General features: G+C 40.9%; 1 protein-coding gene and 1 long non-coding RNA gene across 4 annotated transcripts in view; both read left to right on the top strand.

Annotated features, from left to right (window-relative positions):
• The window catches only part of LOC134397394 (uncharacterized), a 1,014,583-nt gene that overhangs the window by 948,362 nt on the left and 53,729 nt on the right, over positions 1–12,492 (top strand). The gene's annotated exons all lie outside the window — the stretch shown is intronic.
• EML4 (EMAP like 4) overlaps positions 1–12,492 on the top strand; it is a 203,073-nt gene that overhangs the window by 136,852 nt on the left and 53,729 nt on the right. For 2 of the 3 annotated variants that reach the window (XM_063123997.1, XM_063123996.1), the window contains exons 4-6: positions 1,839–2,018; positions 6,778–6,906; positions 7,486–7,511. In XM_063123997.1, the coding sequence (XP_062980067.1) occupies positions 1,839–2,018; positions 6,778–6,906; positions 7,486–7,511 (335 nt within the window). Of the gene's footprint in view, positions 1–1,838; positions 2,036–6,777; positions 6,907–7,485; positions 7,512–12,492 lie in introns of those variants that run through there. The other variant, XM_063123999.1, reaches the window with a different exon arrangement.

The raw sequence follows: 12,492 nt of genomic DNA, 5'->3' as shown, positions 1-12,492 counted from the left end.
TGTGCCACATATCTGCTGTGCACCCATTTGGACAATGGTGGTTGTCTCCATGCCTGGTTTTTTGGTTTTTTTGTGCTAAAGTAAGTGCCATGTGCCTTTCAATGTCTTCTACATTTAACCTACAGGAAGGGATTGCATAGAAAGACATTAAAATAAACTCAAATTATTTGTCTTCCAAACATCATAATTTCAAAGCTCTATCCAGACTATTTCAAATGGTGACATAAGACCGGATTAGTGATCTCAGATCATGACGATCATGAAATAATATGCCCATCAAGTGTGGTATTATACCATGTTAGTAGAAAAGCTATTCAAACCATGAACGTTTGTGTAATGACAGGAGCGGCAGGAGGACATTAGTAGCCCCATTTGCAGTGTAGCCGCCATTACCAAATGAGCCCTGATCTAGGACGTAATGATGCAAGAGGCAGCTTGAGAGGCAATATTTGATTCACTCTAGAATAACTGGCGTGAAGACTGTCACAATACCAGCAAGTAACTGCTGCCAATACAGCTGTCATAATAATAATCTTCAAACTTATTTTCTTTAGTGGTAAGACATTTCCTGCAGTTTGTTTTTCCAGTACTATATTGCCTTGTCAGAGATTCTGGAAAAAGTTGAAAGTTAACTCTAGCACTGATGTTTTAAGAAATGTAAACTAAGCCTTGTACGGTGCATTTCGGGGCTGATTTGCAAGGCCACCAAATAACCATATGTGAGAGGTGAAACAACATATAACTTTCAATGGTGGGCAACTTGTGGCTCTCTAGATGTTTTGGCCTTCCCCTAGCAAGCACAGCCAATGGCAAGGGATGATAGTATTTATTTATTTCATTTTTCTCCTGCCTTTTTTACTCCACAGAACCCAAGGTGGTGTACATAATCCTCCTCTTCTCCATTTTATCATCACAACAACCCTGTGAGGTAGTTTGGGCTGAGAGACTGGCCCAAAGTCACCCAGTGAGCTTCCATGGTTGATGGGGACTAGAACCCGGATCTCCCGACTTCCAGTCCAACATTCTAACCCACTACACCACACTAGTTGTAGGCCAAAGCATTTGGATGGCTATATGTTGCCCAGCTCTGATTTAGATGCTTTAGAAATACATTAAAAAACTAAGAACTCCTCTCGGTTTTTGCAGAAAAGCATATGGTTTGTGATAACTTATATATACAGCATATAATCTATACTTAAATTTGTAATTTTGCATTGCTGCTGTTTTTATCTGGTTGAGCTGTTATATTTTATTTTATATTATGGTTTTATACTGTTGTTTTATACTTTGAATGGTTTTAATTTTTGTGAACCGCCCAGAGAGCTCCGGCTATTGGGCGGTATAGAAATGTAATAAATAAATAATAAATAAATAAATACTTGTGCTTGGGTTGGGGAGGAATCACAGAGGACATGTGCTCTAAAACAATGAGATTCTTCGTTGGCTAAAGTCATAGAACTGCTGCCCATTTTATTTAATGGGTAAATGAAAGTTCTTAAAGCAAATTGAGTAATGAAAATTATGAAAGTATTTGGTTTCTGTAAAGACTGATCTCTTTCGGCAGGCCTATCCAGTCAAATTTTAAGATGTCTGTCAGTTTTATGTATTTTATAGTATTTTTGTATTTGATGTTGTTCCCTGCCTTGATCCAGAGAGAGAGGCGGGTAATAAATAAATTTATTATTATTATTATCAGTAGTAGTAGTAGTAGTATTCTGACATATTTAATTATTATTTTTCCCTTTGAGCAAATGTTTTCATGGATATTTTCCCCCTCCACTTGTTTGCTTTTTAATTATTATTTTTTATATATACCTTTCTTATGCCTTGTTTTGCAGCGGTACAGAAAAAAAGAAGGAAAAACTTCAAGGACATGCAGAGAAAAAAGAGGACTCTCATTCTCATGATCAAAGCCCACAAATTCAAGCATCACCTTCACCTTCTCCCCAGCCCTCTGCACAGATTCACCCAACACACAGGCAGACTTCAGAAGTCAAGAGCTCTGCTCCAGGCAAAAGGTTTCCTAAGTACCCAAGTACAAGAGTTAGGAAGTGGTTGCAAAAATACTAACACTATGCTTTATTCCCAATTAAAAGCATGCCTCTGTGTTCTTATCTCTCGAAAAGTTGTTCATTCTTTGTAGAAACCTACCCATCCTTCTCCTCAAAGGAATGGCAAGGATTCAAGTTTTAGGGAATTTATCCTGCTCTTTGCCAAGGAGTAGTTCTCCACCAGGCTACTCCCCTAGGTTCAATTCCCCCCTACCCACCACCCCAAATTTATCTATTTATTTATTAAAAATATTTCTAAATCATTTATTTCCCCCATGGGGCAAAAATGTACGATTTAAAAAGTAACGATAATACCCTCCCAAAATCACAAGCTAACATAAATAGAAACAAAAACAGTGTTTAAAACAAGCGAAAAGAATATTTCAAAGGCCTAACTCAGAAGGGATGGAGCAAACCTAACCTCCCTCGGGAGGTAGGTCCAGAGTTCAGGTGCTACTACAGAAAAGGGCCCATCTTGGATACCCACCAACCTAGCTTCTCTTGGCTGAGGGACAGGCAACAGGATCACTGATGAAGATACGCTGATTACAGGGAGGCCCTTTATTATAGTGTAACATCAGCCAAAGGGAAAGAACATTCCTGGGAGCATAGGTGTGCGCAAGGGCTGTGCCAGGTGTGCCCAGGCACACCCTAATGTCTCAAGCAATAAGTGCTGAATTGAGGGGGGCATTGAGTGGATCAAGACACAGTGGGAATGACCCTTGGGCTGCCCTCCGGCTGCTCTGCTTCCACGCCAAAGAACTGCTGCCTCCAATAGAGCATCATTGTTTACTTTTTTGCATTTTTATACCGCCCAATAGTCGAAGCTCTCATTGCTCCTGGCAGCAGGAATGAAAAGGCCAGTGTCACCACCAAACCCACCAATGCTTGAGAAGCATCTCCTCATTCCCCCCACCCACTGCAATCGCCCTCCCATGATCAGGCTAGCCAAACACAGAGTAGGGCACCAGTGTTTACAGTGTTTAATAAATAAATGAATAAAAATAATGTCCTTTATGACTATTCAATAAACGTTCATCTTTTTTTTAAAAAAAAATTAATCCTGGATGCACACCCTAACGAAATGTGCTGTGTACGCCTATGCCTGGGAGGGTGGTATGGCTGTTCAGCATGGGACTACCTACTTCTGAATCTAACCGTTTCGTCCCCGTCTCACACACGTGGTATTGCAGTGCTTCCTTGTAAACATGGGAATGGCACTTACAGTTTAATGAAATCTCGATCACAATATTCGGATCTGTTACTGTAATAGAAATCTGCAGAGATTACATTTGAACCTAAATGCATTCCATAGTTTCTGTAAATAAACCCAGTGAATATTTTGAGCTGCTTATGTGCGATGGCATACTGAGTATACTAAGTATGGCATACTGAGTATACATTATAATCCTTAATTTCGGCTCCTTGCTTCTCTGGCTGCTATTTAGTGTGTTGGGTGTTTTATATCGCCTCCTCTGCAATCTTTGCTTTGCGGCAGGCCTCTTGGGCAGCTGTTTTTCTTATCACCTGCTACCTGATTTTGTTACAGATGTTTAGATTTTGAGCCTTCCTCATGCTAAGCATGTGGTCTAACCATAGGGCAGTGGAAGATAAAAATCATTCCTTAAAATCTCTTCTTAAAATCAGTTCTCTCCAACTACATTAGCAGAGTAGAACAACTGTAGTTATGTGTTTTAATTAAAGCAGCTATTGTGAAAACAATTATTTATGAAAAAGGCTTCAAGATCAAGTGAAATGTCTTTTTAAAACTTATTTGTAAAGTGTAGCTGGTCAACTTAGTGGAATATGATATTCTGTTATCATCAGTTGCGTTTGAGAATTTAATCTATGGATTGATTCCAGACTAAGTTAAACTTAGGTTTCATTGAAATCAAATGAGATTTAAGTCATGACTAACTTAAACCCATTGGTTTCAGTGGGACCCAAATGCAACAAATTTAGCCTGGATTTGACCCAATATATTTAACACACATTGGACACTGAATTGCAAGCAGATGACTGTGTCATTCACACTTGCCAAAGAGAGGAAATCCAGACATTTTTACTTAAAAGCTGCTTCAAGCATTATGAGTTCCTTATATAGAAACCATGGCTTGAGTCCTAAGACACGCAAGCAGAATTCCACTCATGCAACTGGCCTTTCTTACCCCTTCCTTCTCACTGCAGCCTCTCCATTCCTTGAAAAGACATTCTTGAAGGTCTGAGAACCTTCAACAGCCTGGCAGGCTGCATCATGGAGGGAGCAGAAATGTGAGGGCATCTTCTGTATGCAGAAGTGCCTTCTGCTTGTATAGGTCCACCTTTGGATTGAAGCCTAGGTGTAAATCTTCACATGTGACAATAATATGACCCGTTCTTTGCGTGTGCACACGCGCTGGGAAGCTACCTCCAACTCTACTTTTCCGGCACCTGGACAAACAACAAAGGAGATGTATCTTTGTCACAAGTTACAACATTCAGCTTGTGTGTTTTTCCTTTAAATGGAGAGTGCTTCCTGTGTAGCAACATCAGTGTATTTGATGCAGCCCTACCTAACGCATGTTTAACAGTCCCTCGTAAACTCTCTGTTATCTTGCACAAACTTATCTTAAAGTGGACTTTGGTCTGTTCTGTCTTGCATCTTGCTGTACAAAGGCATCTGTTCTTGAGTTTAGCATATTAATCTGCTGCCACCTCAGCAAAAGGAAATGTGCGTGTGTTTTCTAATGTTTGACTTCATAACCTTTTTTTCACTCTTTTTCCCCTCCACCTCTAGCTTTTGAAGGTCTTGTGGAAATAAACTTGCAGTTGATCGCTTGCACATACCGTCTTTCCCAAAATTGTTTTAACTGGATGTGTTGCAAGGCTGTCTATTGGGCAACTGTCCGGATTGTGATGTGAATCAAGCCTTTGCCTTCCCATGTAGCAGTCCTGCATCTAAACCAAGAAAAGAAAAAGTTTTCAAAAGCAGAGTTTTAAATTGCAGAAGGTTTGTGGGATGGTGACATTGCCCATCCCACCCCCCACCCCCAAAAGAGAGGCTTGTTACATTTAATATGTTGTATGAAGTATTTGGTTAAGGCTACAAAATATGTGAGAGCAAAACATAAATAAAAGGAACTTTATATAACATTTCTGAGAGTTTCACATAGATTATTAAAATCCGTGTGAAATAAGATTATGTAAAATGAGGTCCCCGTAGTATTATCCTTATATTGGGAATGGAGGACGGAGAAAGCTAAGACAGAGGAGAATGGAGGAGAATGGCTACTAGTCTTGACACCTGTATGCTATCTCCGGTAGGCATCATGCCAATGTACACCAGTTGTTGGAGAACATGTCCTACTTGTGGTTTTCCCCCAGGCAGCTAGTTGTCCACTGTAGGATCAGAACACTGAACTAGATAGACCTTTGGCTAATCCAGCAGGGCTCGTCTTATATTTTTAAGTAGACTTGGCTGAGATGAAACTTGAACAAGGAAGTTTCTAGTTCACATACTGAGGCCATAGCTAGACACACAAGGGATCCTGGGATCAGGGAGGGATGATCCCTCCCTTGCCCCGGGATCTCACCCTACCCTTTGAGCCTGGTTTGTCCGCGGTTCTGGGCTGAGCCTGAGACCGCGGAACATGTGTGTGGGCATCACAGTTTGTCCTGGTCCCTCGCGGCTCCTCGCAAGAGCCAGGACCCGTGCACAGGAAGCAGAACTGCTCAGGAGCACTGCACCCATCGGGGGGTGGGGTGGGGTGGGGTAGCGGGGATTTTTTTTTTAAAAAAAAAAACACCTTTTGCACATGACCGCTCATGCGCATCATCTCCTTTAAGAAAAAACAAAATGGCGGGCACGACACCTCTCCCTCTGAGGTTGTTGTGCACTGCATGAGAACAGAGGGAGATCTCACAATGAAAATATTGCAAGAACTTCACCCCTCTGTCCTGCTAAACTGCTAGGTCTAGCTAAGGCCTGAGTCAATCACTACACCAGATTTCTTATCTAGTATCCTCTCTGACTTAAAGATTATTTCCAGCTATTTTTCCCCATCTACAAGAAGCATTAAGATCTTCCAGGTCTGCATTCCACACCAGGGGCGGGTGAACCTCAGAGGTTTGCCGTATCTCCTCCTCCTTTTTACTAGAATCTTGAGGTCCACTAACCAGAGCCACATACAAAATAATTGTTTGTGTTGGTGAATGTTTGCTAAAATTTAAGGAACACATGAGAGCACATCTGAGCACATGTTCACTCCCGGGATTTGTGAACAGCTCCAGAGTCAAGCTCACAAGCCTTTTCACACCCAAATCAATTTCCACCCAAGTGTTATTTCTCAATACTGTAAATTGGGGGTGAGAGGGAGCTTTTCAGTTGTTGTTATTGTTAAACAAGTGGGAATCAGAAATCCTTCTGATCTTCTGCAAATTACCCAGACAAATAACAGTAGACTCTGAACTACTTTCTGCCCACAGTAACCTTTTAAAATTCCATTAAAGAGAGTTTTTTTTAAAAAAAGTTGCCCTTTGGACTGTCTTCAAAGATCCAGTTAGAGCATTTTTTTCTAATCCTTATTTCTGGGGGTCTTCTGGATTTGCGTGAAGGATGGCCTGCCCTGGCATTTCTTTCATCTCCTGCTGCTTGATCTGTTGCATTTCCAGTACAAAAACTTTCATTGTCTCATTAGTTCCTGGTTTAACAATGGAAATAAAATGTTCTCTCTTTTCACCCCCCTAGCGTAAAAAGATCATCAACCATTGAAAAGTCACATGGTGCATGGGAAAGTTCAGAAGACAGTCGTAATAAACTAATGAGGGCAACTTCTGCATCAAAATTGATATCCAAAAGTGGCAAGAATGCAGACAAGTAAGTACTTGATTCCTAGTTTGTGCTTCATTGTTCTCTTGAGTTAAGAGTAAAGCTCTCTCGAACATATTATCTGTGAAATCCAACAGTGTCTGTTTGTCTGAGGCATGGACAACATTGACAAGATGGATCTTCTCCCCTCCCCCATGTCCCCCCCCCGGGGGGACCCTCTGGAACAGATCTGGTAGATGCAGGGTGAAAAAATTAATGCTTTGAGTAATGCACAATTTTCTCTTCAGTGAATGGTGCAATTCTAATCACCAGAGGAAGCTCCATCTCTGTGTTAGAGCTCTTTTTTTAAAAAAAAATCCTGAATATTTTCCTCTATGCAATGTTTTGGTTTCATATTAAGCCAGGTTACTTTTAAAAATATAAAAGATATATAAAGCTTATAAAGTGGTTTTAAATGAAAAATCCATTTTAATGAAAAAATATTATTATCCATCATCTTTCATGTATATGATTTATTGTGTAGTATATTTTAGTTATTGTTGCAAAGTGTCAATACCTCTGAATCTTAAGATCTAGACTGTCAAAATAACATTTACATATATGAATATCTTTCGTTTCTCTCCCTAGACACAAAGATGTCATTGTCAGCCAAGGTAAGTGGAAACATTTGTATTTAAGTGAACCTTTATTTGGCGTCAGAGTTTTAAGTTTTGCTAATTAAGATGAATAAATGTATTTCTATTACCAATTTATAGAACCATAATCAATGTAATTTAAGGGTTAAATATGTTTTAATGTGAGAGTTAGGACTTACTTCATAGTATACTAAATACAGTAGAATTATAACTATTGGCTTCAGATGTATAAAGAGGAAACGGGCATTGGTTTCTTAGGGGCACTGTGAGCTTCCCCTTTCATGTCTATGGAAGAAGCAGCTCCGTGTGCATCCTCCATTGTGGGCTTGGATCTGCTGCATTCATTTTTAACCAGTGGGGCTGCTCGCATACGCAAACACTGAAAAACGCAACACTCATTTGGAATTCTGGTTTAGGGTTAGTGGCTGAAATCCCAAACACACTGAAAACTCTTCAACAGCAGCAATGATATTCACATACAGGATTCTGTCCTTGGTGAATGTTGCATGGCTTTCTGATGTGCTAGATTTCCCCCCCCCCACACATAGGCATATTTACTTTTTTCAAAGTACTAGATTGGGCTTGGAGCGGTAGGTTTCAGCCGGAGAGGAAGCACCTGTAAGTTGTTTTATTTCTGTCTGATAACCAGCAAAAATGTCAGACCGAGAAACGAATTTCCAAAGTAAGGATTAAAACTATAGTAGTTGGTTGCTTTCTAGTTAAATGTTTTGTTTTGTTTTGTTTTGTTTTAAATACCAATTACTTGGCTTTTTACTTTCCCAAAGCACATGGGATCAACCTAATCAACTTTAATATACATTTATTCCTGTATGTTTTACCTAAATAATACAATATTTTAGTCATGAGGCATCACACGCACACACCCCTTCCCCACCACAACCCCCCCCCTCAAATATTAATTGGTATGCCCCAAGAATGAACATGATACACACATCTAAGGCCCTTTCTACACCTAAGGATTATCCCAGGCAAATGGAGGGATCGTCCCTTCCTCCTCCCAGGATCCCCTGTGTGTCATTTGGATGCACAGGGATGATCCCAGGACGATCCCGGGAAAAAAGGTAGGTGTAGAAACGGCCTACCTTTAAGTTAAACATTACCCGGGCATTTGTCTTCTAACAGTATCCTGAAATGTCAACTCAAAGATCGCTTTTGCCTTCAGTATTCTGGGTTACCAATCATGCAGCATATAATTGCACAACAGAAACGGAAGGCTTTTAAAATGTCATTTTATGATACTACTGAAAAGAAGAGTAAAGTTTGTGTCGGTAAATTTCATCTGGCTATCTGACTGCTGCTGGCTTGTTGAAAGAGAAAGTAATAATAATGCCAGGTTATCATAGAGTGTATGTACCCTTACTGTCAGCTAAGAAAATTACTCCTTATTGAGAATAACTGACTTACATCAGCAAGTGTCACTGAAGCATGAAGCTTGAAAGCTTGAAACCTCAAGTGTGTTAGCTCAAGTGTATGGCATAGCTATTGCAATTTTCACACACACACACAATTCTTCATTCAGTTCATATATCTGTAGCCTGCACAATTACCCGCTGGAGAAAATTTGGAGACAATTCACAGGGCAGAATTCTGCTCTTCGATGGTGTTCCTTCCTTGTTTCCATGCTTCACTTGTGGTACACTTGCTGATAGTTGCCAGATAATTTTGGACTGAGTTGTACCTCATTTCAGTCAGGTTTGAAAAGCAGCTCTTAATGTCATGCGTGACTGTTAAGCACCTGCCTGTTCGTGGCACCTTAAAGACCAACATTTATTATGGCATAAGCATTTGTGGACAGAGTTTACTTCATGAGGTGGATATCAAAATAATGATTTTTTTCCCTATGACTTAGCTATGATTTATCGTTACGGGAATAAGCCTAGGGGAGTCCTGGAATCACATATTTCTCCCTCCCACTCTGAGGAGAAGACTGGAAGCTTTCACGTCCTTTCTCAATTAACCGCAGTTTAGTGTTTCATTCAAACCTGAAGCTGAGTTAAATCTTAACTATGGTTTATTAAGCTGAGGATAGTATTAACGCATCCACTATAGTGGGCACCAGTCATGAAATCTTGTTCCATAATAAATCTGTTACATTTTTAAGGTGCCACAACTCTCTTTGTTGTAATATAGGTTAGTACAGGTTAACAACCTTTAACAACACTCTCGCATTTGGAATGGTTTACAAGTAGAACAAAATATAGATTTCCTGCATACAGCCTTGCGCAGCCAACGACAAGGGAAGATGCAGGAGATCAGCTTCAGACAGTTGTGCAGACAGGATGTGCTCATTGCTGGTACTTCCTGTTTCCCTCGTGTTATGTAAGACAAAAGCCATCCCTGCTCTTGGCTGTTCTGAATTCCTTCTAGTTTTTCAGCAGACTCTTTCCATGTTCTTTATTAAAAATGCTTATAACCCTGCCTTTTCTCTTAAGAAAAGAGTTCAAGGTCGCTAAACACACGCACAAAATATGAATTAACAATGAAAAATATCCTATGCAATTTCAAACACAATTTTAATGAAATGAAAGCAGCTGTGAACTGGCGACTGTACTCTTTTCTCTAAGGTGTATGCTTTAACGTGGATCCCTGCAGTGAGGAGTGGGTTGGATTCGATGATGTTATAGGTCCCTTCCAACTCTACTATTCTAGGATTCTAGTTGCATTTGTCACCGCCAAATTCAGAAGGTTATTTAAATATTCTGTATTGTTTTGGCTTTGGCCAAGTCCCGCATACCAAAGTTTATTTATTTATTACATTTATATCCCGCCTTTTTTCCTCCAAGGAACCCAAGGCGATGCACTTAATCCTCCTCTCCATGTTATCCTCACAACAACAACCCTGTGAGGTAGGTTGGGTTGAGAGTCTGTGACTGGCCCAAAGTCACCCAGTGGGTTTCCATGGCCGAGTGGGGACTAGAACCCGGATCTCCCAACTCCCAGTACAACACCTTAGCCACTACACCACACTGCCATTCGAAATTGTCTTTCCTTCATTCTTTTATTCGGTATTCAAACCATTTTAAGTCTTGAAACAGCCGTTTGCGGTGTACGTGCGTTTTTTTAAAAAGCCTACAAAATCCTTGAAACTAACAACATGCCGTGACTTTTAGGATCTGTTCTAGCAGTTTAATAAATTTTCTCCCATGTTTGGCTCTGGATCAAGGATGCAGCAATGTGCCAGTACCTATTTTAAGGACTTTGCTTTTAACTTGGCTGCACGTGAAATACGGTGTTTTTTCGCTTTGCTGCCAGAAACCGCAGGTCTCTACACGCAGATGCCCTTAGCACTAATGGTGATAATGGTTACCTGTTTTAAGTACCTGATTTTAATTCATGCAATGATGAGTCCCACCCCCTCCCCAAGGCCGGATTTGTACGCCGTACACTTAGTTGTGCATATTTTGTGCTTTAAAACTAATGAAAGGGATTGGAAGAAGGGTTTTTCTGACAACTTGTGGTTTTGCGCTTCATGCAAAGATGCAACACTTCTAAAAGAGATCTAAAATGAAGGCTATGTGTCTGTTTCGCATGTTACTTTTTAGTAGCCCTGTTTTTAAAATGTACATAAATAGGAGCTGGGGAATGGCTGTGATGAGAGCTTTGACATCCAAATGGGCAGCCTTGTGCAACCTGGTGCCCTCTAGGTGTGCTGGACCACCCACCCGGCTGATTTGCAGCATTTATTGTTCCCGCCCTTACTTAGTTGCAAGAAGGAATGTGGGAAACCAGTATGGTGATTCCTCTTAATGGAAAGCCTAATAGAGACTGCAAATGTTACCATCACATTGAGGAAAAGCAAAACGGTGCGTCAAAATTTCAACAGCAGGATTTCCTTCCTTAGGCAAATAAAAGCCAGACTTGAACATAAAGAGGCTGCTTGTATGATGCCTTACTGCCACAGCAATTCATAGAGCCATTCCTGTGTGGCACTTTTGGATCCACCTGGGATGCATGTTCCTGACCGTGGCATCCACGCATGACCCGTGATGCCCAAGTACAATATGATGACCAACTCTAATGCCGGCTGCAGGGTCTGCCGAGTCTGTGGGCAAGACATCCTCAGTGAGTCCTTCCTTTTCACCACCGTTGTCAGCAGCTCCTGTTGCTCCTCCTTCTCTTTCTCATCACTGCTACCCACTTGCTTGCTTGCAAGGCAGAGAGACAGCGGGCAGGTTGGCCGTGGCATCTCCTGCTCCTCCTTCTCACCATCTCCATTGTCTGAGCCATAGCGAGAGGCAGGTGAACAAGCAGGTGGCAGTGATGAAATGAGGAGGTACTCCAGAGGACTCCTGTCAATGCTCCCTGCTGAAGTGCAGGCCCTTGGCACATGCCCAGAGAGATTCAGCTATGGGGTGGTATAATAATAATAATGATGATGATGATGATGATGTCCAGCCATGCCTACCTCTGTCGCCAGCCCTGGACTAAGCCACTGTAAGGCCATTGCAAACTATCACTGCATAACAGTTGAATCCTCAGTTTGAGTCATCGTGGCAAATTTCAGGCTTTTTTTGTCCTACCGCACGTTACAAATAAAATGCAAATGATTCGTCTTTATTGCTCCAATTACGCCGTTGTAGCAAACATTTGGTTTAATCATCTCTTTGGTAGGCAGGATGAAGAGAAGAGAACATTGTGTTGCTTTCGTGTGAATAAGAGCACTGTATGTAAAAAAGCAGAAACTTGTTTTCCAGCATCCTATAAAAAGTGTAATCGTGAATGGCATGGTGCCTATCGAAGGTCCTTTTCTCTTTAATGTATGAATGTTCTAGCTGCATTCATAATACTTAACAAAGAGAGCAAAACTGTAGCTCCTACTAAGTGGGTGCTGACATTTAAACACGTTTAGGATTAAACTTATTTCACCTTCCTCTTAAAAATGCTTTTCGTTGTTGGGGTTTTTTCGGTACTCCTGCTTGTTCCAAGAAATGGCCCCTATTTTCTTATGAGTTTGAAAAAAGCAAAGGGCCAAGAGGAC

This window comes from Elgaria multicarinata, chromosome 4 (genome assembly GCF_023053635.1).
Source record: "Elgaria multicarinata webbii isolate HBS135686 ecotype San Diego chromosome 4, rElgMul1.1.pri, whole genome shotgun sequence".
In the NCBI taxonomy this organism is placed as follows: domain Eukaryota; kingdom Metazoa; phylum Chordata; class Lepidosauria; order Squamata; family Anguidae; genus Elgaria; species Elgaria multicarinata.
This window is presented reverse-complemented; position numbering and strand designations above follow the sequence as displayed.